Raw genomic sequence first — 25,595 nt, forward strand, 5'->3', positions numbered from 1 at the left:
GCTATTTATAGTGATGTGTGATCCCAAATCTTTTCTGGAAATAGGTCTGAAACCCCACCTACATCTGACGCCGAGTTAAGGCCGCTGTTCACGCCCACTGCCTCCAATAAATAGCCAAATGTGTATTCACATCTGGTTTTGCATTTGTGCTCTTGTGTGATTATAATCACAATTTCCCCGACATTTTAATAACACACTTTCAAATTGTTAGCATGTTAGAAACAGTGAAATTGAAAGTGTTCTGATGCTTTCCTGTGAAAATATATTGTGCAATTATTAGCGTGATGATGTTCTCACGACACAGCGCTGCATTTGCTGCGCAGTGAACCCACTGCCTCAGATTACCGTGTAAACACACCCTTGCAGCTGATTGGTGGAGACATTTTAGCGCGGCGTGCCGCAGCCAATCAGAGGATTGTTTTTCTCTCACGTCGTTGTACAGATAGTAAGCTAACGGATAATCCAAACATAAACTAATATAAAGAAGGGGACTTGTAGTTTATGGCGACATAGCGCGGAAGAATTCCAATATTTGTGCCGAATCTTCCTTGTTGGGATTTTATTGTTGAAAATGTGATGCGGTCGTCCCCGCGAGGACACAAGAATTGGGTAACGCAGGCTAACTACCGTTAGCCACAGCTTGCTAATCTTTAACGTTCCGCAAGGCCGCGGAGAAATACGAGAACTGCTTCCTGTTCTAGCTTCATTGAGAATGTAGGTTGCACTACGAGCCAAGCATCAAAACCATAACTATTATCTAAGCAGATAGTTCAGTGGTGTAGTCGATTGCATTTAAGTTTAATTTGTACAAGCTTGCGGGCTACTTAGCTTGTTCGCTATTTAGCTAGCCAGCTAGCATGAGCGAACTGACGGACTGCAAACAGTCCGCTGACTCTGCATCAAGGAAACGGTGTCCATCACCCGAGCACGATGAGGGCAGCACGATTCCGTGCAAGTCTGCAAAAGTAAGTGACGAGTCAAATGAAACGGGTGCCGCTTCTGAAAGTTGCAAAAACGGCGAGGCTGAGAGTAAAGAAGCAGCTGGAAGCGAGGGCCAGTCAAAAGACGAACCAGCTGCTGTGCAAACGGACAACACCGATGGCAGCGGTGCACAACCTGTCAACAGCTCCATTGCTGACGGCCACGATGCCAGCAGCACAGACAAACCACGGTCCTCAGATGCACAGGGATCTATAGATGCAAAAGAAAAAGCAGAAAAGACAGCAGGAAAGGAGCGACGTCCCAAAACTCCCATGGACCAATCCGACTCAGCAGCCATAGCAGCTGCTGAAGCACTTGCTAGTCTCACAGGAGGAGACGGAGAAGACAGTCAAGAGACTCCTTGCTCATCAGAGAAAGCTAAACAAGTGAAACAGGGGAGTAAACTCAAACAACGTGGGGGCCACCAGTCCTCAAGATTAGGCTCTAAAACACAGGCAGCAGCCGCAGACAGCTCCACATCTGTGCACAGTACTGACAGAGAAGATGCAGAGGAAATGCCCGATGCAGACGAAGGTGATGAATCCGTATCTGGATCATCATCCACGCCGAGCTCCTCTTTTCCATCAGACAATGAGGACAATGATGATGGGGAGTGTGCCATTGTGTCAGTTAAGATGGCCCCGGAGATGAGACAATCAGTGGCTCTCCTGGCACAAGTTCAAATGAGACTGGAGGCTCTTGAGAAGAAAAGTGCCCGACTTCACCAACGGCTGGAGCTGAAGATCAGTCGTCAGCGGCGCCCACATCTGGATCAGAGAAGCTCCATCACAAAAACTATCCCTGGCTTTTGGGTGACAGCTGTATCCTTGAAATGAAAAGAGTCACATCCTCCACTTCTGCTCTGTGTTTGTATGTATAAAATGAACATGTGTTGATTTTTTTCTTAACTTCGGTGTGCCAGCTGTTGAACCATCCTCATCTCTCAGCTCACATCGATGAGACTGATGAAGATGCTCTTAGTTACATGACCGATCTTGAGGTAGGCTGTGTTGGTGTTATGTTCTTTCATGTCTGGCAGTTGGATGTACCCAGCAGCGAAATTCATGCTTTTCCTCGTGTCATTCTCAGATTGAGTCTTTCAAGAATAACAAACTGGGCTACAGGATCCGCTTCCACTTCAGACGGAACCCTTACTTCCAGAATAACATCATTATGAAGGAGCTGCACCTTGGGATGACAGGTAAAAATAAACATGGTCATGAACTGAAGACATAATCGTTCTGAATATTGAGTGAACTTCTAAATATTTGATGGAAAGAGTCAGAATTTGTATTTTGACACTGTAAGCATAATATGTATATACCCAAATTACAATGTTGGCATATGTTGTGTACATTTAGATTCAGTTCAGGAGGTTAATGTTCAAAAAATTCACTCAGACTAAGCTAATATAGTACAACTTATCTAAAGATGGGTTTTGATTGTATTTTAAGGCGAACTGAGATCTACATAAAAATCTGTTCCTCTCCGCTAATGTCTTCAGGATCTCCCATGTCATTCTCCAACCCCATCCTGTGGCATCGTGGACACAACCTGACAGCCCACAGCGAACCCAGGAAGTCATCGCGTGGGGTTTACGAGACGTTTTTCAGCTGGTTCAGTGACCACAGCAACCCAGGACAAGATGATGTAGCTCAGGTACAGATGACTGCATCATTCTACTAAGAGAAGCTTTTGATGACAGCAGAAGAGAGAAATCAACAAGTCTGATGTGGGATCAGCTGTTTTTAAAAGTGTAGTAAGAATTTATTCAGACCTTCCAGCCTGCATCTGTTTTTCAGTGGTGTTTTGTTATCTCTTTGACATTCGATCACACTAAATTATCATTAATTGACATTGCGACGTGTCAGCTATTTGCTGGAAGAAAAAAGTCTACATGTTTTAAGAAAATGTTTTGAATGAAATGCAGCAGATTTACAATGCAAATCAGTACAAAACAATACAACTTAAAAACTTACACTGTCTGCATCTGCAATATGGTACTCAAACTTTTGTCTCTGGTAAGCAGGAATGTGTATGGTGTATTGAAACACTTCAGATATGTGCTTCCACTCATACCGACCATTGTGCTGTTGTTTAGATACTTAAGGACGACCTGTACAGAGACCCTCTGAGATACTACCTCACTCCTCTCTGGGAACCGAGGGAGAATGGCAGGTAAATCAAACAAATCCTCACGTGTTTATTGAAGTTACTGGCAAATATACAGTCATGTGCACTCAGTGGATAAACCACTTATTAAGCTGTAAATTCTAGAAATAGCCTTGAAATTATAGTCCATGTGTAAACTTGAACAGTTTCCTGATTTTTTTTTTTCTTTTCCAGCCGCCAAAACCAGGTGGGATGCATACCGAAACAATGAGCGTGTTCACTGTTGACATGACCGTATATGTGTATTTTTTTTTTTCCCTCCAGTAGCGGCACCGGGGCCAGAGCAGCTGATAACGGGAATGGAGATGACTGCGTGGTGATCTCTGACTCGGATGACGAGCCCGGAGAGGAGACTGGTGAGGCTGAACAAGGCCACAGTAGGGAGGAAGAGGAGGAGGAGGAAGAAGAAGAAGAGGAGGAGGAAGAGGAGGACAGGGGGCCGAGTGCAGGTCAGTGCAAAAGCAAAAATGACGAAGACAGTTCAGACCCCGAAAGACACATTTGAAACTCATTTTACCTTTTAGCTTATTTTGAACATGGAGAGGGAGATGTCTTCCTAATAGAGAAGTAGTAAAATGATTCTCATGTATGAAATCTGTGAATGAGAGGCTGAGGTTGATTAGCACTGAGTTCACTGGGTTGTGTTGTAGCTGAAATATTTATGTCTGAGTAATACGGGCTAAACTGAATAGACAAGAAATATCTCCTCCTCAGATGAGAGCCCAGAGGAGGAGGATGATGGTGGAGAAATTGTGATTGACGGTAAGACATCCCTCTTAACAGCAGTGTTATAAATTCACCATTACTATAAATAATCGATGAGAGGATTGGGAACCTGTTGGGTGGCAGTCCATCTTCTTTTTCTACTTTCTTTGTTCCGATGTGTTTATTGTGGAGTTCTTCTTCTTTATGGAGAGTGTCTGCAATAATTACAACCTTCTTTTGACATTATAGCTGCCTCAATTTTGTCCTGCAGGCTCTGATGACAGCGATCAGGAGGAGGAGGAGGAGGATGAGGAGGCCTAAGACGAAGATGAAGAGGAGGTATGAGTTGAAGAAGGCGAGTCACCATGGGGACCAGAGAAGATGATGAGGATCCTTGGTTGTCGAAGACTAACGGAACAAACATTGAAACCTTCCTGATGTTAGTCCTTTTTATGCACAGAATATCAGTTTTTGATTTTTTTTTTTTATACCTAAAATACACAAAAAGCATTTTAAATCAGGGTTAACTATCAAAATATAGCCAAGGCAGCATGTTTCCCCTCTATTTTATACAGTCGGTACTGTGTATTCTGATGTACTTTGCAAAAATGTTTGTTTTCTAAACAGGTTCTTGGGCATATTATGCCTGTCACCTCATACAAATACTGTTCTTCTATTTAATGAGGAACATTGTGCAACAGCCTACACAAATGTAGGTGAGATTTTGATCGCCGCTACACAGTGGCATAAAATTTTTGCATTGCAAATTCTTGAATGAACACTGAAACCTTCAGAGGCGTTACTTGTTGGTCATTTCAAGGCGAGAAAGCTTTGGCTGTTTTTGGAATGGACGTGTGACATTGCAAATACGTCACATCCTAAATTTGATGTAACGACAGTACACTTCAGATGCACTGAGTACTGAACCAAAATTTGTTCTCAGGGATGATCGTGATGGTAGGTGTGTTGAAAGAACGGGATTTTCAGACATTTACACACTCTGGTTGTTGTTGGTTGTGTATAAAGAAATGTGTACTCTACTGTAGTAAATAGAAACAATTATTGTTTAATAGACTACCTGTGTTTAGCCCTGTTCTACATGTCCTGTCTCGTTACACACCAACCTCCACTCCTGTTAACAATCTGTAAACCATCTCTGATGTTTAAAATCATTGCGTAGTTTGACCAATGTTTCCGTGGATTCCTACGTTTTCGTAACACGCTCCTACACTGAGTAGAGCTTTTGTATTTTCTTTTCCTTAGATTTTAACTTAATTTGCTTTCTAAGACATTAAGGATTATTTTCATGTAATGTGCTCAAGAATTGTGTTCTTATAGCTATGGTAATTATTGCTTTGTTTTTCTACACGTCCACATCATGGCATGCCTGTGAGCATGAAATGTAAGACAGGTCGATTACATTACCTACAAGGCTGTGTAGATGAACTAATTTGCTGTGCACAGTGTTAGTAAATGTTGTTAAATTCACGGCAACATCATGGGGTGCACTGTAACAAACCTAGTATTTGTATTTGCTTACTTTTCTTAGCAATGAACCTGTAAATACAACTTCAGCATTGTCTTTTGGATAAGACAATACATGTTTAATCCATGGATGAATTTATCTAATAATCTGGAGTTTTTTCATAAACATGATCAAAAAGTTATATTTTGTGTGCTGTGTTTTATAGGACACTGTAGTTAAAGATACCTACCTGTATGTTGCTTTTGGTTGATTTTGTTTGCTTAAAGATACATGTCCACCTTTTGGCTCAGACCTAATAAAATAGACAGTTGTTTCAGCTTTGTGTCTTTGTGCTTCACATACACAATAGCGCTCAGTTATAAAAATACATGGCTGTATTTTGCAGGCGGTGAGCTCATCGATGTGGAATTTATGCATTTAATTAACCACAAGATGGCAGTGCAGTCCAGCTTATTGGCATTTTTAGGCTAGCTGTAAGTTTTATGAGTGAATACAGTCTGTCATAAATATTTTCATGAAAGTATTTAGGTTTCAGATGTAATAAATGAAAAATATAGATGTTGGTGCTCAACTACCTGAAGCACTAAGAAAGGACTCAATGATGCATTAAAGTGTGACTTATTAAAGCCATTTCCACTAAGTTTGACTGTAACACATTCTTGAAGGGAAAAATCAAACAAAACCTGCCCAGATACAGCTGTTCTTTAATGTACTCGTCCTTTGATATGACGGCAGTGTGTGATATCGCTGACATTTTGAATGTAGCACTGCAAATAGCCCGGGGTAAGACATTTTTGGACAGGCCCAGACAAAGGAACAGCAGCGCTGTTGCAATGGTACACTTAAACCCTTGATTCCACTTTTAATGCACAGCTATAAATATTCCACGAGCAAAAACCTGTCCTGTTGCAGGCCCAGCAGCACCCAGGGTATGCTGTCTAAGATGGGCATATACTATTAATACTGATGATGAAACGCATTATAGCCCATAAAGTGATCCCATGTGAAACGCACTGTTTGTCTCCTCTTTGAAGCAGCTTTATTCAGCCCACCGCGGAGCACAACATGTTTTTATGACTATGAATTAATAATGGGGTTGGTTCCTACAATATTGATTGTGACAAACTAAATACAGATTGCTGGGACAGAAAAACCATCGTTGCGATGCTTTGAGGTCTGAGGGTTGTCTGTGAAGCCTTTGTTATGTATGGGGAGGCAAAATCCTAAATGGCTTCTCTAGTGTAAACTACTCATGTTGCTACTGTACACAAATCATCTTGTCATGCTGTTTCTTGTTCTCACGTTTTCTGAGGTTCTTTGGAGTCGCGGAGCACACTGAAAAATGAAAAGATAACACACAGGAGTTAATTCTTTGTCTGTGTGATTGATGTCGGGAAGGATATTTACTGCTGTATAGTGAACAAGAAAAAGGGTTTTGTGCTGCTCTCTGAGGCTCATCTATGGAGGATAATCTGGGAGGTTGAGGTAGGGCCCTTGAATACCAACTACCCGTGTGTGTGTGTGTGTGTGTCTGTGTGTCTGTGTGTCTGTGTGTTTGCTAAAGCTTGCATTCCTCCTTGTACCTCCACGAATGCATGCAGAGCTGCACATCACATGCAGACTTGCAGGTTTTTCACACCATCATGTGCGTATGCGTGATCGTCTGCTTGTCAGGTAATCAAGATGGAGCACAGCATTTGAACTGTGCAAAAGGGAAAACAGTGAAGGATGAGAGAAGAGAATAGACTGAGTATGATTGAAGGAAATGGATGAGTGCAGTGATAAGCGGAGCTGCCTGGGCCCTGACAGATACACACAGCAGATGGATGACTCTTATCTGGGAGATCACAGAGTGCATACTCACGCCTAGGCCCAGTTACCGAGAGCCATGATCACACCAGACAGATGAATAGGCCTAACCCCCACCAATCACACTGCACATACTGTAGACACACGCACACGAGTGCACGCGCACACCTACACACACACAACTTGACAGAATGAACAGATTGCAGCGCCTGCGTTACCTTCGTGTCTTTGACATTGAAATTCACCTGGAGTCTGGTGTCTCAAGGATGTGTGAAAAGAGAGCAGAGAGTAAGGGTGTGGACGGAGATAAGAGAAATCAATTTCGTTTAAATTCAAGCAGCAGAGCAGAGAGTGCATGTGTGTGCATCTGTGTCTGCACACACTGTACACATGTATGTGGGCACACACATTTGTCTGCCAAAGTGAAAGCCACATGCACTCTCATTCTCACTTTTTTTCTTCAGCATGGTAGATTTCTTTCACGGATTCTCTGAGCACAAACAATGTCTGTCATAGGGGTTAAGATGGAGCTTTGCAGAAAACAAACAACATTTTGGACTGTTATTTCACTGGGACACTTAACCATTAACCAGCTATTACCGAAGCCTTCTGCAAGAGTGCTGACAGATTTACCTTTTAAGACGCAAGGACTGTACTTTCACTCATCTGCCTCACATCCTCAGGTTCCTCTTTTCATGTACAGTAACCCTCCCTCCCTCTCAAACACACACCCCCTGTTATTTGGAAAGAGCTCCTCTTCAACAGCTGTTGATTCTCCCAGCTGCATTTTATAGCAAGGGAGAGTGCCAGTCTTGTGTTCAAGGCAGATGGTGGCTGGCTGGCCCGGTGGACACGTGGCATGTTGGACTCCTGCACCATCTCGGGGAAGCTGCAGCTACAATATGCCTGCCTGTACAGTGTTCTCAGTGAAAGCCTGCAGTCACCTCACTTCCAGTTCAGTACGAGGTGAGCAGGCTGCGGCTGGAATGCGCGCCACGTATGCGGCCTTCATGTCAAAGATGTTTTCCAAAGTTGCTCTCCTTTGATAATCATTGGTGTGTGACATTCATGGATGTCACACAGCACCTGTTCCCTTGTCTTGCATTTTGATGTTTACATTTTTTCCCCGACCTGTACGATAATAATTAGAAGGCTTGTAAAGCTGTGTGAGAAGTGTTGTGGTTGAATATAGTGCAATGAACCCAGTTTGTATTGTACCTGTATTTTCTTTTACCCTGTAATTTCCACTCAGGGCTGCTGCAGTCTAACCTACTGCTGATGGCCTGGATGTGTCTCTAAGTTACGGGCATGTTCCAACACCATTCGCTTCATCAATATACTGCAGGAAAGACCATCCCAGGGCCAAATAATGGGTTGTTTTTCCTCAAGGGGACAATACTCTGCCCCTAGAAATAGTCATGATTGATGTGTCTGTGGGCCCAGGATTCATCCGGAGCTTTTGGTTGGCCTACAGGGATAAATGTCTACCTCACATTTCACATTACCTATCCATTAGGCAAGAGGGTCCTCTTGACAGAGCTTTTTGTGGACTAGAAAAACAGCTACTGTTGTTTTCTAATCCACACTGTCTGTCTCCATGTTACAAAGTCCATCCATCATGTTAGAGGTAGCAGTCCTCCTGAGCTACTATTGCCTGCACACGTACACAAGGGGAAAATACCTGCTTCTATGGTGAGTGAGGAGCTGCTGCTATCTTTTCAGCAAGTTGAGGCAGTGGTGCGTGTTTGCCGGTCAGATAAGACCACAGGATGATGCAGGGAAAGATACAGATTACGTTAAAGGGGGGCTCATGAAGCGGTGGGAGCTGGTCAGTGTGCCGGTGTCCATGGACAAAGCTGAGAGGAGACGGAAACCTGAACTTGGAACACACTCATGACTCATTTCCTCAGCTGGAAACACAGCAATGTCTCCTGTGGGGCGGGAAACAAAGACTCCCTCCTGGACACATTCTGACACACCGCCGCCTACATCACATCTGGCCGACACTCAACTTCAGATAAAGTCACTGGTCGCATGCTCTGAGACAAGATGAATCAACCCTGAGTATGGGCAATAAAGATAATTTCCAAAACGTGTAAAATAAACCTGTCCGAGGTTTGCTAGGAGCTGCCCTCCTCTGTGACCTTTTGCACACTGACACGCCACACTGGCTCATGTGTTTATTTTATTTTACTGTCTTCCAGGACTGCTCCTCAGAAAGCACTCACCCTCTGCTTTTGTGTCTTTGGTGCCCCATACTGCGTCAGAGCTCATCCACAAAGCCGGTAATGATGAGAGAAGTCGTAAAAGCTGTTTTAATTTCATTCTCAAGGCTCTGTTAAAAGGATGGATGGCCTTTACATCCAGTCCCCCCACCTTCTGCTTGCTTTGTCACTGTTGTCATGAGCGCTGGAGCCAGCCAGGAAGGAATCCCTGGAATCTTTTTCGGCTGACCTGGCTCTCATGTAGAGCTGAAGAGTAATGGTGACATTGTCCCAGCAGCCTTTCGGTGTTTAATAGTAAATTTAAGCCCCTGCATCATGCACAAGAATAGTCCCCAGCCCCCCTGGTGCCTCTTTTATAAAAAGAGTCCAACAGTTTGACTGAATTATTCAGTCTAACAAAGCTTTGCCAGAGGAAAAGTGTGGGATTGACGTAGATTAGTAACAGTTTACAGCAGAGTGGAGCAGTGTTGAGCTCACCAGCAGTGACAGGGTTAATCATACCCATATGGTGTACCAAGAGGTTTGGTCCAATGCTGCTGTGGGCCAACAGGAGAGGGAAGGCTGGGTGGGGGCAGAACAGAAGGGAGAGGACAGCAGGGCACACACTCTCCCAACACCTGCACCTGGTCACTTGATTCTCACCCCCCAAAAACTCCCCCTTTGACGGATCCATGGACCAACATCTCGACCACATCACGGTGATGGGTGCTGCCATCCAGGCGTAAACTTTTTCTTTTGGATAAAAGTGGAACCAGCGTTCAGGGATCAGCTGCGTGTGTGTGTGTGTGTGTGATTTTCTCCTCTTTTTTGCCTGGAAGAATACCGTCGGTCAATAGCGACTGATTAGTTTTTTTTTCGTCTCTGGAAGGGATTTTCAAACCTATCGGATTGCTTTCTGTCTGCGCATAGCCGCGCTGAAAGGGAAAAATTTCCAGCCCAGTTTCCCGAAGCGCAAAACGCAGGGAATGCAGCGGTAACATCCCGCAAGTTTGAGTGGATCTGAGAGGCACAGCGGCGACCGAAAGAGCCAGAAATCAAAGGTAGGACATTTAACTTGCCTCTGGTTTAACTTTTAACCCACGTTTGGTTACTCTGTAGCGTAGCTCTGCGTTGGTAGATGGCTGGAGCGCACGCATTTGTACGGTTCCTATTTCTGGATGTTGAGTTCACAGGTAAGTGCACACTCCTCTGCTGAAAAAAGAACTCGGTTATAGAAAATCCTATAATTATTTCTTAAAGGGGAACCATATATTATTACAGCAGAACTTTAATCTGTTCCTCCTGTTCCCACCCTGCGCAGAAAACCAACAGAACCACCGTGGAAATACCTCGAAATCAGGCCATCACTTAATACTACCGAAAGCCCCTCAGGCACAATACAATGATTTAGTAGTTTAATAATGCCTGTTTGGTGAATTTGAGGTATTTTATGATTTCCAATACTTACATTTGACTCTTTTTGTTTGGATAAGAGCAGGATAAATGTAAAGAATGTGACATAAATTATACACAGATAGAAATTCATCAGCTCATTGACATTTATACATGCATTCAATTATGTGCCTGTAACCATATGTTCAATAGTGACCAGATGATTAATGGCATATTTGTTGACAGGCTTTTATTTCTGAAGTCACACAGGCTCTCTTCTCGCTGTCATTTTGCCTAATTTTGAACACATGTCTGGGGGTGTATTATTAGCAGTTAATATACAGTGTTTGACAGAGGGAACAGAAATCACAACCCCCCTGGTGAGCAGATAAGGATGATGCCAGGAAGGCTGTTAGGTGTTCCCAGTAGCTTCTGTTTCAGATTTCTAAATGGTAACCATGCCAGTGATTTCATCACAATGTTCAGATTTCTTTTTTTATGGGAACATATGTGTTGCATTTTGTGTCACACGCAAAAATCGTGAGTTATTGGGGAAAAAGCAAAAGCAATCAGCATTTTTTTGTGCGATCACACCCACAACTCTTCCCTAAAAGCTCCCCTCATTTCCAGGCTTGTACCATGTGCACCGGAGGCCTCAGCTACATGGATGTCATGAAAAAAGAAAAAGCCCACGGGATAGCTTATAGCCCGAGCAAAGCACACCTTCAGGGAGACAATTTAATGGATGTTATGGACTCAGCTTTTAGTATTCATAATTTATATGGGATCCTCTCCAGCAAAGTGCAGATGCATAATGAATGCTTGAGTTAAGGTCTAACAGTTAGGCTACGTTTTAACACCCCTAAACTGTCAGAAATTGTTTCAGCGAGGACTACCTGTTTCTTTGAACTGTCATGTATTTCACTCGTCAACTTCTGGAGGTACGTGGACGGGCTTTGTTGAAAGACTGAGGGAGAGCCGGAGGGAATCATTGATGGGCATCTTCATCATCTTTTATTATACAGTCTTCAATGAAAAACACCAGCGAAATATATGCACAAGAAAATGTAACATGTTTAATAAAATGTGCACACTGCAAGATGTTAATCTGCTTTTCTTCAGACTTTTTCCAAGTGACTGCAAGCGCTTTTATACAGTCCTGACACATACCTCACTACATTTACACTTTAAATAAATAATAGGCCTGTCATATTTTCCAGAGCAGGTGTGAAGATTTGGACGTTGTTCTCTCCTGCCAAACTATACGCCTTGCCTTGGAAGGCTGCAGGCCAAACTTCTGATCAGAGAGATCAGAGAAAGAGAGAGAGAGAGAGAATCTTGCCTGTCCTTCCTTCTTTTTCTGTCTCATATTTCTCATGGGGCACTCTATAATAATAGTTCATTCCTCTTTCTTCTTTCGTCCAGATTTAGATCTCTGTGGGCTACCTGCATGGCTGTTACCATGACAGCATCTGGAGCCCAACTCCTCCTGTTGGCCTTATGTGTTTACAGAGGCTCGGGCCTGCAGCAGTCTGCTCCACGGGTTCGCCTCTCCTTCAAAGGTGAGTTCATACAGATTAACTAAAACTCCTCTGACAGTAAGGATTATCATAATAGTTTATTTTGCTTGTTCGGTTTGTCCCACTGAATCACTCTCATGCACACAAACTCACACCCACACGGCGGTTATGTTTCCTTTTTATGCACATGTAAAGAACGCTGCTTCCTGCCACATGTCAAACAGTGCAACACTGAAAACAAAAGGTGGATATTACGTGTGGCTGGTTACTTGCAGTGCCCTTTGGCAGAGTTTTTGTCCACACCCTAAAGCCCACACACACTATGTCCTGACCTGTCAGCTCCTCTTTGGGTTTGATGTCTGACATGACGCCACAAAAAAGGAAGCACCTGAAATTTGATCGCAAAAGCAAAATGATATTTCAGAAGGGCCACTGGGTGTGAATTCAAAAAGAGGCGGGTAGTGATTTTAAGGCCTTTTTTGGAGGCATTCGGGATTTTCCCATGTAGTCAACTCCAGTCCTCATTAAGTGTAATGGCAGAGAGTCGTGTTACAAATATGTGGAGGACACCTTTGATGAAAACAATGCAGGATGATTATAGTTATTTCTGCATCCCTGTCATGTTGTCACCTCAATGCGTGGATGCTCACAAACACGTCACACCTGAACTATGCGCAGGTGAGAATTAGAGGCGGGAATCAGATTTATAACACTCTTGCGTGCTTTCATGTGGAGCTGAGTCACAGCGTTGTGGTTTGCAGGTCAGGTCCAGGCAGCGTTAACGCGGTGGCTTATCTTGTTAAAGTGCAGCGATTCGATGAGAACGATTTTGTGCAATCCGAACAAAAGTCATCTGAGGCAGATTAGAGGTGAGCTAGACGGCGAGATCTGTGGTTGATAACAAGTGGCAGTTGGAATTTAGATGCGGAGCTGTTTTGAATTCGGATGATTTGGTGAGACTGAAAACAGCTGTCTACATGCTGTTGATAGCTGTAAGGGTGTACAGAGACACACTTACATCTGAGGCTTGAGAGAGTAATTGCAGTGCATTTTTACATGACCTTTAACACTAATCCCCTTTCAGTAAACAGCTTATAAGCACCAATGTGTTTTTGTAGCATGGTGAACAAAATAGCAGTCTGACCAATTACACAAGTTTGGTCTTGAGCTCGATCATGTTCCTCTCAGATGAAGGAATTCACATCTGCACAGAGCTCTTCATAACTTATTCATACACAGGCGCTTGTTCAGAGCAGCCGAGACGTGTTGAATTTTAGATCGTTGGTGAGGTCTCACCGATAAAGCACCCACATTCACTAACCTCACTCACCCTTCCCCTTAATACCAAACAAAACGGAGAAATGTTGGATTTACTCGCCAACTGTTTTCTGCCACTCCAAGGATTTATTGTTCATTGTTTGTGACAGCGAGTCTCTTTGTTCCCTGAGGCGCCTGTGGAGGAGGTTTCGGGGCGGCTGGAGGACATGTGACTCTTCTGAGCGAATGAGTCGGCCTAAGTGACACTCTGGGGTACAGGAGGCCTGCAGAGAATAGAGTCCTTGTATTGTTTCCTCTGCTGCTGGAAGTTGTGTCAGTTATAGACACTTCAAAGGGATCGACTGACGCTCATTTGAGAGAATTAGTCAGCATTGCTAGAGAGCAAAATGCGCAGTGTAACCGAAGCCACGTTTTAGAATCTCATGCCCCTGCCGTGCTGTCACCAGTTTGTTCATACTAGAGATAAGTCTGGGACTAAATGGCAGTAGTCATTAGTGCCTCAGTGACAATATGTTGTCAAGTTGTAACATGAGAGCTCATAGTGGCCCAGCTGTAGCTTCATACTTCAATTGTATGTCCTTCCCAGTGTTTCCCTATCAGTGTCAGAATGTTGTCAGGGGATAAGTGTTTGCTGAATGTTTACCAGATGATGGCAGTACATTGTTTGCTATTTTTGGAGAATGGAGACATGTATAGGGGTGTGGTGTTTCTACATTTAGCCCGTCCAGTGAATCCACTATGGCCCAGTGGAGCTCGGCCAGAGCCTTGTTATCCTGTGTTTACCTCCCGGGAACAGAACCGGACCTCGTCCCACCTCTGTGACTCCATCCCGTGTTGTCTGGAGATCCGATTGCATAGCTTATTTTAGTGGCACCTTGACTGCATCCTGTTAACACTGGCCTCCAACGGAAGATGGCAGGCACTTTGATGTAAATAAAGATTCTGCCTCCTCTTGAATCCCTGTAAGCCCGCTTCTGAGGGTCTCTGCGAACATTTGTCATTATATAAGCCTGCTGTCTTTGACATGTCTCCGCCATGTCCCAGTGTGCACATATGGCAGTCAATATTCTGCACATGCCACAGATGTGTGTGTGTGTGTGTGTGTGTGTGTGTGTATGTATGTGTGGCTCCTTCTGTGTTTAAACTCATGCATTAAATTGCTGGATGGAATAATGGAAACGAGTGTTCACAGGCAGAGTGCTGCTCAGAGTCCATTTGTCTCGCAGCAGATGAAAATTGTTCAATCAAAGCTTTCAGGAGAACAAAAAAACGAGAAACATTTTCCACCACAGCATGTCTTAACAGGTTATGCTCTGCTGAACACCAACCTGATCTTGAGAATTAGCTGCGAGTTCCACTGACCGTGTTTCCTAAGGGACCTGCTTTTTCGTCTAACTCCAAAGGGCATGCAGCGCCTTAAACTCAATCAGGCAGCCGGGACACATAAAATATTGAGATCTTAAAAGCGAATATGTTTCTTAAAATGCTCTAGGTTGAGTTATATTTAATCAGTGACACACATTTTCCACTGAGAGGTGTTGTTTAAAGGACCACAAGTTCATCCAAGTCAGTAATGAAATGTGTTAAAGTCATAAAGGGAATCATGTGAAAAGATGTGAGAGGTTTGCTAGCTTCGCTGTTGGTTTTCTTTTGTATTTTTTAACAAAATGACAACACTTTCTGTACAGAACTCATGGACACAAGAGCAGCACGACCCTTCAGCTTCTCCTTCAACACCAGCGACTACCGAATCCTCCTGATGGACCAGGATCAGGGCCGTCTGTACTTGGGCAGCCGGGAGTACCTGGTGGCTCTGGACATGCACAATGTCAACAAGGAGCCACTTATAGTGCGTACACATTCCAGCAGCTTGCTTCGTAAATCCAGTCTGCTATTTGCTGTGTGGTATTAAGCCTCTAAATCCCTAATAATTCACAATTTTGGGGTGTTTTTGAACACAGATCCATTGGCCAGCATCTGCTAAGAGAAAGGGAGAATGTCAGATGACAGGAAAGGGGAGACAGGTGGGATCATGTGTTTACATCCTGCTCTTTCAAAAATCGGAGGCTTCGGCTTTCAAGACGGGGCAACGTTGTTTGAATTCCATTTGTCTTGCTCTCCTTTTGTCCAGGGTGAATGTGCCAACTTTGTGCGGCTGATAGAGCCGTGGAACCGCACCCACCTCTACACCTGTGGAACGGGGGCGTACCAACCCATCTGCACATTCATCAACCGAGGTTGGAGGGCAGAGGTGAACCAGACAATTACAGTACCCCCAAGTGGGATCTTACAGCTGAAGTCCCCCAGCAGTAGACCTGGAAAGCTTTGTCCTGATAAATATTTCAGGACTACAAACTAGGACACTGATTTGTTTATGATTTTCCCATGTTCCCTTGTGACATGTTAGCGTCCTATTTTTACACATACTTCCTGTTTAATCTGCCTCTGCAGGACTACCTGTTTCGACTGGTCCCTGGGTATGTGGATTCAGGGAAGGGAAAATGTTCCTACGATCCCAAACAGGAGAACGTGGCGGTTCTGATCAGTGAGACATGTTTGATTTACAGACAGAATAAAATTTGTGTCACATTCCTTAAACTACCAACATTTCACCGCTTTGTTCTCTTTTTGTCCCACTTCTGCAGATAATAACCTGTATGCAGGGGTTCATATCGACTTCATGAGTACAGATGCTGCTGTGTTTAGGACCATGGGAGGGAGAACAGCAATCAGGACAGAGCAGTACGACTCCAGGTGGCTCAACGGTGAGTAAGTGAGGGTGTGAGGAGGTAAACGTTGAAGATTACATGTTATGGTTCCTCTCATTTTATCTGACAACCACTTGTCTCAATCCTCCCTCTGCTCGTGTGTTTTTATCCTCTAGAGCCTGTGTTTATTCAGATCCAGCAGATCCCTGACAGTGCAGAAAAGAACGACGACAAACTTTACTTCTTTTTCCGTGAGAAGAGTCTAGACTCGAGCGGCGGGGCGAGTCCCACCGTTTTAGCCCGGGTGGGAAGAGTGTGTCTGGTGAGTCCAAGCACACTGTACGCAATGTGGAAATATATGCGCCATACCTTGTGATAAGAAACGCGTTGCACATATTGAATCATGACCTAATTTCTCTGCTGTCTAGAATGATGAAGGAGGGCAGAAGTCCCTGGTGAACCGCTGGACCACGTTCCTGAAGGCTCGTCTCATCTGCTCGGTGATAGGAGAAGATGGAGTGGAGACACGATTTGATGAACTACGTAAAGTCGTCATAAAACAAGCACCGCGTCTGAACTGATTGCATTGTAATTGCAAGCCCTTTGACTTGCTTTGTGTTATTGATTTGCATATCGTTCCTCTTGCAGGGGACGTCTTTATTCAGCCAACGCAGGATGAAAGAAACCCCATGGTGTACGCTCTCTTCACCACCGCAGGGTAAGTCATTCTTGGAGGCGTGGTTCACTCAACCTCATTAACTCTGTTTTTTCTTCACACATTTTTGTGGTTAATTCACACTTTAATTTCATGGGTTGGGTGCACGCTGTCTTCTAACTCTCACCTTAATTGTCTGTTTGTGCTCCAGCTCTGTGTTCAAAGGCTCAGCAGTTTGCGTGTACTCGATGGCTGATATCCGCAATGTTTTCAACGGACCATTTGCTCACAAACACGGACATAATTACCAATGGACAGAATACACTGGCAAGATCCCTTATCCTCGACCTGGAACAGTAGGTTTCAATCATGTTGTGTCTCAAGTCATAGACTCAAATAAATCCCTGACATTGAAATCTGCATCAAAAAGAAAGTTGACATATGATTAGAACAAATACACACACACAAATTCCACCACTTTCTGTTTCCCATCCAGTGTCCAGGAGGAACCTTCACTCCTGGTATCCGATCCTCCAAGAACTTCTCAGATGAGGCTGTGAATTTCATCAGAGCCCATCCCCTCATGTTTCACCCAGTTTATCCGATCCATCGGCGCCCTCTGGTGGTGAGAACCGGGGTGGACTACCGTTTCACTGCTCTGGTGGTGGATCAGGTGGATGCTGTGGATGGACGCTACGAGGTTCTCTTCCTGGGGACAGGTGAGGCAGCTGCAGGGTTGAAGCCTGCTTGAAGGATTTTTTTTTCAAAAGAACTGTAGGTGATAATTGTAATTTATTTCACTTTTAGATCGAGGCACTGTGCAAAAAGTCATAGTCCTGCCTAAAGACCCAACCAGCATGGAGGAACTGACACTGGAGGAAGTGGAGGTTTTTCGGGTATGTTAAAACCTCCTGTTGTCTTCATTTACAGGCAACAAAAAATGTTGTTTCCTTGTCTGAAAAAAATCAAAAAGTTCAGCAAAAAAATACCCAAATGCCTGAAAAAAACCCTTCAGGAAAAAAAAATTCCCCCAGATTTGGTAAGAAGATTATTGTAAATATTTTCCAAAAGTGAATAAAAATATTCCAATCCTAAAAATGTCTAAAATGATTACATATATATCAATAAAACTTGTCAAACTGTTCAAAGATTTCTCAAAAATGTTGAAAATATGGCCATCAGAAGTTTCACTGTGAAAACATTTTTTTCCCACATTTTCAAACTTTAAAACAGGTCAATTTTGACCTGCAGGACAACACAAGGGTTAACTACTTGGTACTGAAAAGACTTGTAATACAATATTCTGAAAGATTTTAAAAAATTTGCTGTTTGTTAATTTACAGACCAGAGCTCCAGTCAAAACAATGAAGATATCATCTAAAAGAGTAAGTGCCTTGTTCCTACAGACTGTGCAATACACATTCCACTGCATGTATTGAAGCTGGTTATTCACAACCTCACTGAGTTTAACTTGTTTCACTTTTGTCACCACAGCAACAACTGTACGTATCATCGGACGCGGGGCTAACCCAGGTGTCGCTGCACCGCTGTGGTGTGTACGGCAGGGCCTGCTCCGACTGCTGTCTGGCCCGGGACCCCTACTGTGCCTGGGATGGAGAAAGCTGCTCTGCCTTCACCCCTTCGACCAAGAGGTCTGAAATGTTTCTAGACAATAAAGTAAGAATGTGTCAATTCCATCTCAACTTTAATTCTGATTTGTGTCATAGGAGGAGCAGAAGACAGGATGTTAAACATGGTGATCCACTGAGGCAGTGCAGAGGCTTTAACGCTAAAGGTGAGGCAGTTTTTTTATGTGTTACTGATCACACACTTCAACTTTTTATGTTATAGGCAGTTTTCATGACTAATTTTCTGTCTACATGTGCAGTGGAAAAGCGTCTGAGAGAGACAGTGCAGTTTGGGGTGGAGGGCAGCAGCACCTTCCTGGAGTGTCAGCCTCGGTCTCCCCAGGCCACTGTCAAGTGGCTCTTTCAGAGGGAGGGAAAGAGGAAAGTGGTGAGGAAGAGAAATCAAATTTTGCAAAATATAAATGGAATCGTTGGACAATTTTGGGAACTAATCTTCTTTTCTTTCTAGCTCAGAGTTAGATGAGAGAAGCTCAAGAGCACTATCATGTCTGTCCTGTAAATACAAAGATACTGTCCAGCACATAATCCTGTAAAGCACAGTTTTTATTTACACACAAACCAGATATTACATCTTAATCAGTAAACGTTTGTTTCTGACGTAACCTTTTATTCCAAGCTAGTCTGCACATTTTAATCTAAACTGAACATACAAGCAGCTGGCTGTGGTTTCTTACTCACCAGACAGACAGATTTCTATTTTCTCATCTCAACTTCAGCAGGAAAGCAAATAAGTGTATTCTGCAAACAATTTATTTTTCTATTACCTATAATAAAGACACAAATGTAAATATTTAGCTGTTTCTTTTGGACTTTCAAGCTCTTTCATTCCTTTTTTTTTGCAGCTCAACCGTGTGGGAGTTCTGAAGACCAACCATGGTGTCCTTCTGAAGTCTCTGAACCAGTCAGACGCTGGGCTCTACCACTGCCTCGCCACGGAAAACAACTTTAAACACACAGTGGCCCGCGTGGCTTTGCGTATCCTCGATCGAGACATCGTTTTAGCTCTCACTGCTCAAGATGAGGACGAAGAGCCAAAAACTCGCCAGGCGGGGCCTTACCCTCAGCCGTCCCTCCTCTCCACACCTTTCCCACCTGAGATCAGACTCATTAACCAATACTGCCAGTCCTACTGGGAACAACTCAGCCCCAAGCAGCAGCAGCAGCAGCAGCGCAAGAGGACCAGCCGCAGGCACACAGAAAGCCAGGACCAAGGCCTCGGCTAGAGGACAGGCACAGCACTGTCCAACACTGGCCTGTCTGGACTTTATGGTGGACTTTTAGTTTTGACACGCGTTGGGTGTCACTTCCATTCATCAGGCAGGTGAGGCTGCTGTCATTCTGTCGTTAAAGTACTATATTGGTGGTTTTGCAAGTGTCAGTCCAGTAAAGACATATTAAATATATTTTACACTACTGATGACCACATTCTAAATAATATGCATCTCTGGTTTTCGAAACACGGCCGTAATTGCCACGCAACTGTAACGTTACTGTGGTGAAAAAGAACAAAGACTGCACATTGGGATCGATCACTTAACTCACGCAAACTTGGTGTTGTTCTGGAAAAAGGCAGACTGATGTAAAGTGTATGCAACGTATAGTTAACGGGCTCCAACATGCAAAAACACAGGTATGGTCTCTTTTAAGTATCTTGAAACAGAAAATGTAATATATTGATTGTGAATATAATATATATGGCCATGATATGGATTACTCTTGTATTGTATGAAGATAATATGATGACATAAATGCATATTTTGCATGCGTACTGTTGTTGTTGTTTGTTGCAAGTTGTACATTTTACTGTTTCCGACCTCGGTGTGTTATGATGTTTGTAAGGTGTAATGTATTCTGTTAAGCTAATTCCATTGGATGTTGTCATGCAATGACGCCCGTTCTGTCCTGTGCTTTAGTGATCTAGCGTATGTGAGTATTGAAGATATGTATAGCGTACAGTGTTCTTCCAGTTATGCACTTTGTCGGTGGTGGTGTTCGAGGGAATTTGGGGATCTTTGCACAGATGTATGAGAAAATGATACAGGAACCTAAGTTTTTTATGTTATAAAAATGGGAATGAAACTGGCTCAGATTTAGTATTGTTTGTTGATGTTCAGTCATAAGCTACATTTACAGATTTTTTTTAAATTACTCTTTTTAAAGGAAGCACAACGAACAAGCTGTTTTCCAGTCAGAGCCACCATTCACCTTCACAGTGAGAAACACACTGCTATGTGTTGTCATGCAAAAGAACCCTAAACTGGAAATGTTGTAACCTCTATAAAAACATCTCAGATTTCTCATGAATTTGTTCTTTCCAGTTTTGTATATTGAAATTCTTGTTTATTTACTTAATCGCCTATACACTTTCTCACTTACATGACTCAAGTTTGCACATATTGAATGTGCAGCAGATCTTCTCACGGAACAGTGTTGCAGTTCAGAGGTTAAAACTAAAAATCACAAACACATCAGTCATCCCACTCGTCGTCGTCATCGTCGTCATCTCCGCCTTCATCTTCGCTTTCACCTGAAGAACGGAACAAATATAAAGGTTTTATCACCATCATGGTACAGCTCATATATCACATGTGAAGAGACGGAGCTGGTATTCTGATATTTACCAGATGAATGGATGACTTTGCTCCTCTTCTGCATGACCATCATGAGAGCGCCAACGATGCCCTCGCCTGAGTCTGATGGTGTAGGTGGAGCTGAATCAGGAGTGTCTGTCACCTGCAAGACACGGCAGGAAAGGAAGACAAGGTTTATAATCTCCTAAAAATGTCCAAACATGCTTTTAAATATGACACATGACAGCATGACAATCAAAAAAACTTTGCATTTATAATATACTCTTAAGGAAAAACAAGTTGCTTTACATTTCTGAGCTTCTTTCCCAGTCGGATCTGATCGAGCAAAGCTCCTCTGCTGTCTCCTCCTCCAACGGATGATGGAGGAGGTGGTGGAAGTCCTCCAGAGACAGGAGGAGGAGGAGGTGGGAAGGCTGTTTGAGCAGGGGGAGGTGGAGGAGGAGGAGGTGGAGGTGGCGGGCCTCCTCCTCCTCCTCCTCCTCCTCTGCTGGGTGTAGATGGGACAGGAGGAGGTGGGAAACTTGTAGAGCGCTGTTGGCTCGGCGGAGGAGGAGGAGGCAGGTTGTGGGAGGACATGGAGGACGAGCCATGAGGTCTGGAGGATGGTGGTGAAGAGAAATGAGAAGGTGATGAGTGTGCCGGTGGCGGCGGTGGTGGAGGGCCGCCTCGGCTTGTTGGAGGTGGGGGTGGTACGCCTCCACGTGGTGGAGGAGGCTGGTGGGACGGGGGTCCTCGCTGTGACTGGCCAGGGATGGGAGGCAGGGGGCCAGAGCGGCCTCGTGGGGGTGGAGGGGTCGGAGCAGAGGGACCGGAGCCCGGCAGAGGAGGCAGGGGTCCCTGTCTGCCAGGTGGAGGTGGCGGAGGTCCAGCAGCTGTGATGCAACGGAACAAGATGAACACCACAGCTCAGTCCAGGCTTTACAGCATGACATGAGCCTGTGTGGAGCAGTCGGACTGCTAAATAGATTAAAAGTAATGCAGCGTGACTCTCACCTCCTCTGTTTACCTCCCTTTTGACCGCCTCCATGCCTCCTGACTGCTCGATGACATTATAGATAAGCTGGGAGGTGTGTTCATCCTTCATGTCAGCCTCCTCGATGCCAGCTTGAGAGAGAAGCTTCAACAGGTCAGGGTCGAGGTTGTTGGGGTCGAAGCCGACATGAGAGACATGTCTGAGAGGAAGGAAAAAAAAATGGAAACAATATAATGCTATTCTGTAAACATATTCTGTAAATAACATCCAAACTTAACTACATGATATCAAAGAAATACATTCACTGACTTATACACTCACTTAAACCCACTGGGTGCTCCTATATCTGCTTTAGAGAGTTTGGGGCCCTTTTTCTTATTCTTTTTGTCTTTTTTTCCTTTGCCAGACAGAATTGAGGTAGCAGCAGGTGAAGGCATCGAGCGATAGCGTGAAGACTGGATATCTGGGTTCTGGATATCCACTGTGGCCATGTGGAAGGAACCAGGCCCTCCAGATCCTGTTTTTAGAGGAATCACAGAGCACATATTGGTTAGTATGTTCTTATTATTGAACTTAAAACATCATCAGCATCAAGTTACAGTGGAGACATGATGAGGTGAAGCACCTTTTTCTGGTGGGAGCCGAGGCAGAGAACCTCTGTCTACAGTGACAGGAAAAGAGAGAGAAAAAAAAATCACATTTAACTTCATAGTTTGCGACCCGTTTAAAAGTAGAAAAATGCAGTTCTTGAACTTAGTGCTTTCTCACCATTGGTCGGCAGAGGGCGCTGTTTCTTTTCTGCAAATAGGAAGAGAGAAACCATTTTGCACCAGAGCACATTTACACAGCTAAAGTCAGTGGTATTTAGAACCTTTACGTAAATAAAAGTGGCAATATTGCAGTGCAAAAAGACTGTTTAAAAAAAAAAAAGAGTACAAAATAAAGATCAACATAAGCGTCAAACACCTAAAGGAAAAGTACTCTTTATACAGTATGACCACTTTCAGAGTCCTATATTTTATATTATTAGATTATAATTATGATCCATTGATATGTGCATCATGCTGGAGCTTATTTTAATAATTTTATATACTGCCAGATACCTTAACCTATAATAATGCAGCTTCATTTATTATTTGATGTATGTTTTATATTAATTATTTGATTAAAAAATAGCTACTAACTAAATCTTTTGAATAAATGTAGTGGAGTACAAAATTGAATATTTGCCTCTAAAATATAATGGAATAGAAGCACAAAGTAGCACAACATGGAAATATTTAAGTAGAAGTACAGCACATAAGTAAATGTTTTTAGTTGCTTTCCACTTCAGGCTCCTTCAAATCAATAAGCTGCCATGCCATTTATGTTTTAAGACAATTTTCAACAATATTTAATCAGTCTGTCAGGATTTATAAGAATTTTAAAGAATATCTCAAGAATACAATGTCTGCAGTGGTCTACTTAAAGATAAAGACTTTAGCAAAAAAAATATGCCTTATTCAAGCTGATCTAAACAGTTTTCCACAATGTTTTTCCACAGTCCAAATAATACACAAGAACATAGCCTATGCAGAAAGATACTGCAATTATGCACTATAATTTCAAAAATGTTATTCTTGCTGTCCAACTCTAAAAATGTTCATCAAAGTGGAGGCTGTACCCTCACTGACCTTGACGGTTGTTTCTCTGGTTGATTTTCTCCTCGACAGCGTTTTGGAAGGCCTCTGCTTCCTGTCGCTCACAGAAGTTCAGCCCCACTTGACAGTCCTACATTGTGCAGTAAGTGCAACAGAGATCAAACACAAGCGTCTCTTCAACAGCGCTTGATGACCATCTGTGACCTACAATGATAATTTAAAAAAAAACCCTTGCGTCACAGCTAGAAGTGCCTGCAGGGGTTCAAATAAGGGTGTGCTTACATCTGCAGGGAAGGTATGAAAGAACGGCTGTGGTGAGGAGTAAACAATCTGGTTGTAAAGCTCCTGCTCCCAAACCAGTCTCCCTGCCTGTGGAAAAACATCATTCACAGCTCAGACTCTCAGTATTACTCATGTAATGTTTGAGTCATAGTTTAATGGCCTTCAGATAGACAACATATTCTCAGTAATTAGATCATCATCTAAAAGGGTGTTGTTACAAGGATTCCTGGTGCATTATCTGGGAGGTTACCTTCAAATCAAACATCCGGATGAAGTACGAGCGCTGAGGGTTGTCTTTGACGAAGCAAACCACTCCAGTGTGCTGCAGGCTCCACACGGATGGACTGTGAGGCAGAGCCATGAACAACTGTGCGACTGCGGTGGCCATGGACTAAAACACACAGACAAAACAGTTCAGTGCTGATAGGATACTTGAGAGCACTTTATTACAGTTCACATGTAAATTTCCAGTTTCACGGGGAAGATTAACTTCCTCATTGCTTTCATTTACTCAGATAAGCTCCTAAAGTCTTGTGATGCTCTTTTTTTTCCATCAGCAACTGTTTAAATGATTGAAATCAGCAGCCTGTGGTAGTCTAGTGTTTTGCTGTTATACCAGTCAGCTACAGCTACAGAGTGTTTACCTCAGAGGGGAGTCAGAAACAAAGCAACTTCTGCTCTACTGTTAGAGTAAACTGTTAAGAGTATCTAATTCTGACAGCAGAGGAAGAAATGGTTCAGCCACCATTTCCTGTTACTGCTACCTCCTTTTTGATGACCTAATGTCAGCTAGTATTTTAAACGGCATTTATGTCGACATACATTAGATTTGCTCGAGGAACATAATTTTTAAAAAGAAAATACAGGTTATCCAATGGAGTGAAATAGTTTAAATGAAATAAGAAACTAACAAAAGGCAGTTGAGGAAAGGATGCAGCTTCAACACTGATGTTAGCAGAGATAGATATAGGAGGCAACGGTCCTCAACTCATTTAGCTCTTAACTGTACACATTTACAGTTTAAAAGCAAGAGAGAGAATTCTTTGAGGGAAACTGAATTTGAAAGTTTTATGTAGCAGTCAGTACATCCTGCGCTGTCATGTATACATTGTCCTTTCAGTTTTAGAGAAAATCTCTTATCAGAACTGCCACAAGTAAAGACAGATGAAGCAGAACATTGGTTATCAGTCCCACAGTGGTCAATCCCCTCCCAGGTCAGCTCAGAACTTACAGCACACCTTCTGCCCAGCAGCTCCTCCACCTTCTCATTCTCCTGAAGGCTCAGCAGAGAGCTCGGTACGCTGTCCGTTTTACTTTTAGATCCTCGGCTCATGGTCCTCTCATAAACCTCTCAGGTTATCTCAAATTAAATTGCATTGAGCATTTGAAAAAGCGTCCTCGCCACTCTGTCAGAAGTCAGCTCTACAGTCAAGGAAGTTTCTCTTCTCTGTTCTGCTCTGTGCACACACCAGCTCAAAGCAGGAAACGGACAACCACACTTCTCTAACCCCCACTTTTCTTCTTTCACTCAGACGACGAGCACAAACGAA

The 25,595-nt window shown here is 43.4% G+C and overlaps 3 protein-coding genes across 6 annotated transcripts; 2 read left to right on the plus strand and 1 right to left on the minus strand.

Annotated features, from left to right (window-relative positions):
- The first annotated feature begins 332 nt into the window (after positions 1-332).
- Positions 333-5,660, plus strand: tspy (testis specific protein Y-linked). Of its 2 annotated transcripts, XM_051949450.1 has the most exons (8): positions 333-1,802; positions 1,904-1,981; positions 2,071-2,182; positions 2,486-2,640; positions 3,083-3,159; positions 3,418-3,602; positions 3,868-3,915; positions 4,130-5,660. In XM_051949450.1, exons 1-8 carry the CDS (start codon positions 858-860, stop codon positions 4,177-4,179), a joined length of 1,650 nt encoding a protein of 549 aa, XP_051805410.1. In that variant the 5' UTR covers positions 333-857; the 3' UTR covers positions 4,180-5,660. The 2 variants fall into 2 exon arrangements, with proteins under 2 accessions (XP_051805410.1, XP_022043271.1); XM_022187579.2 differs by lacking the exon at positions 3,868-3,915.
- Positions 5,661-9,872: 4,212 nt separating this feature from the next.
- LOC110945897 (semaphorin-3F-like) lies at positions 9,873-20,863 on the plus strand. Of its 2 annotated transcripts, XM_022187491.2 has the most exons (18): positions 9,878-10,418; positions 12,175-12,311; positions 15,236-15,396; positions 15,509-15,571; positions 15,679-15,798; positions 15,999-16,092; positions 16,193-16,312; positions 16,432-16,577; positions 16,684-16,798; positions 16,904-16,973; positions 17,122-17,266; positions 17,407-17,629; positions 17,718-17,806; positions 18,254-18,295; positions 18,405-18,562; positions 18,638-18,705; positions 18,799-18,926; positions 19,402-20,863. In XM_022187491.2, exons 2-18 carry the CDS (start codon positions 12,200-12,202, stop codon positions 19,780-19,782), a joined length of 2,235 nt encoding a protein of 744 aa, XP_022043183.1. In that variant the 5' UTR covers positions 9,878-10,418; positions 12,175-12,199; the 3' UTR covers positions 19,783-20,863. The 2 variants fall into 2 exon arrangements, with proteins under 2 accessions (XP_022043177.1, XP_022043183.1); XM_022187485.2 differs by having other exon boundaries at positions 9,873-10,418; positions 18,405-18,705.
- Positions 20,845-25,573, minus strand: wasb (WASP actin nucleation promoting factor b). 2 transcript variants are annotated; one of them, XM_022187501.2, is made up of 11 exons: positions 25,277-25,573; positions 24,296-24,436; positions 24,046-24,132; positions 23,797-23,893; positions 22,892-22,921; positions 22,749-22,784; positions 22,445-22,640; positions 22,144-22,322; positions 21,439-22,022; positions 21,181-21,292; positions 20,845-21,086 (listed from the first exon to the last, which is right to left on the minus strand). In XM_022187501.2, the coding sequence occupies exons 1-11, from the start codon at positions 25,376-25,378 to the stop codon at positions 21,028-21,030; spliced, it is 1,623 nt and encodes a 540-aa protein (XP_022043193.1). In that variant the 5' UTR covers positions 25,379-25,573; the 3' UTR covers positions 20,845-21,027. The 2 variants fall into 2 exon arrangements, with proteins under 2 accessions (XP_022043193.1, XP_022043199.1); XM_022187507.2 differs by having other exon boundaries at positions 25,284-25,570.
- Between the last annotated feature and the right edge of the window lie 22 nt (positions 25,574-25,595).

This window comes from Acanthochromis polyacanthus, chromosome 6 (assembly GCF_021347895.1).
Source record: "Acanthochromis polyacanthus isolate Apoly-LR-REF ecotype Palm Island chromosome 6, KAUST_Apoly_ChrSc, whole genome shotgun sequence".
Taxonomy (NCBI): domain Eukaryota; kingdom Metazoa; phylum Chordata; class Actinopteri; family Pomacentridae; genus Acanthochromis; species Acanthochromis polyacanthus.

Coding starts and splice junctions, on each gene's coding strand:
- tspy (XM_051949450.1), top strand. CDS start 858: ATGAGCGAACTGACGGACTGCAAACAGTCCGCTGACTCTGCATCAAGG. Junction 1,803..1,903: donor CTGGCTTTTGGGTGACAGCT/GTATCCTTGAAA, acceptor TCGGTGTGCCAG/CTGTTGAACCATCCTCATCT. Junction 3,916..4,129: donor TGGAGAAATTGTGATTGACG/GTAAGACATCCC, acceptor TTTGTCCTGCAG/GCTCTGATGACAGCGATCAG.
- LOC110945897 (XM_022187485.2), top strand. CDS start 12,200: ATGGCTGTTACCATGACAGCATCTGGAGCCCAACTCCTCCTGTTGGCC. Junction 17,630..17,717: donor GGTTCTCTTCCTGGGGACAG/GTGAGGCAGCTG, acceptor TTTCACTTTTAG/ATCGAGGCACTGTGCAAAAA. Junction 17,807..18,253: donor AGGAAGTGGAGGTTTTTCGG/GTATGTTAAAAC, acceptor GTTAATTTACAG/ACCAGAGCTCCAGTCAAAAC.
- wasb (XM_022187501.2), bottom strand. CDS start 25,378: ATGAGCCGAGGATCTAAAAGTAAAACGGACAGCGTACCGAGCTCTCTG. Junction 22,785..22,891: donor GCGCCCTCTGCCGACCAATG/GTGAGAAAGCAC, acceptor CTGTCACTGTAG/ACAGAGGTTCTCTGCCTCGG. Junction 21,087..21,180: donor CAAAGTCATCCATTCATCTG/GTAAATATCAGA, acceptor TCCGTTCTTCAG/GTGAAAGCGAAGATGAAGGC.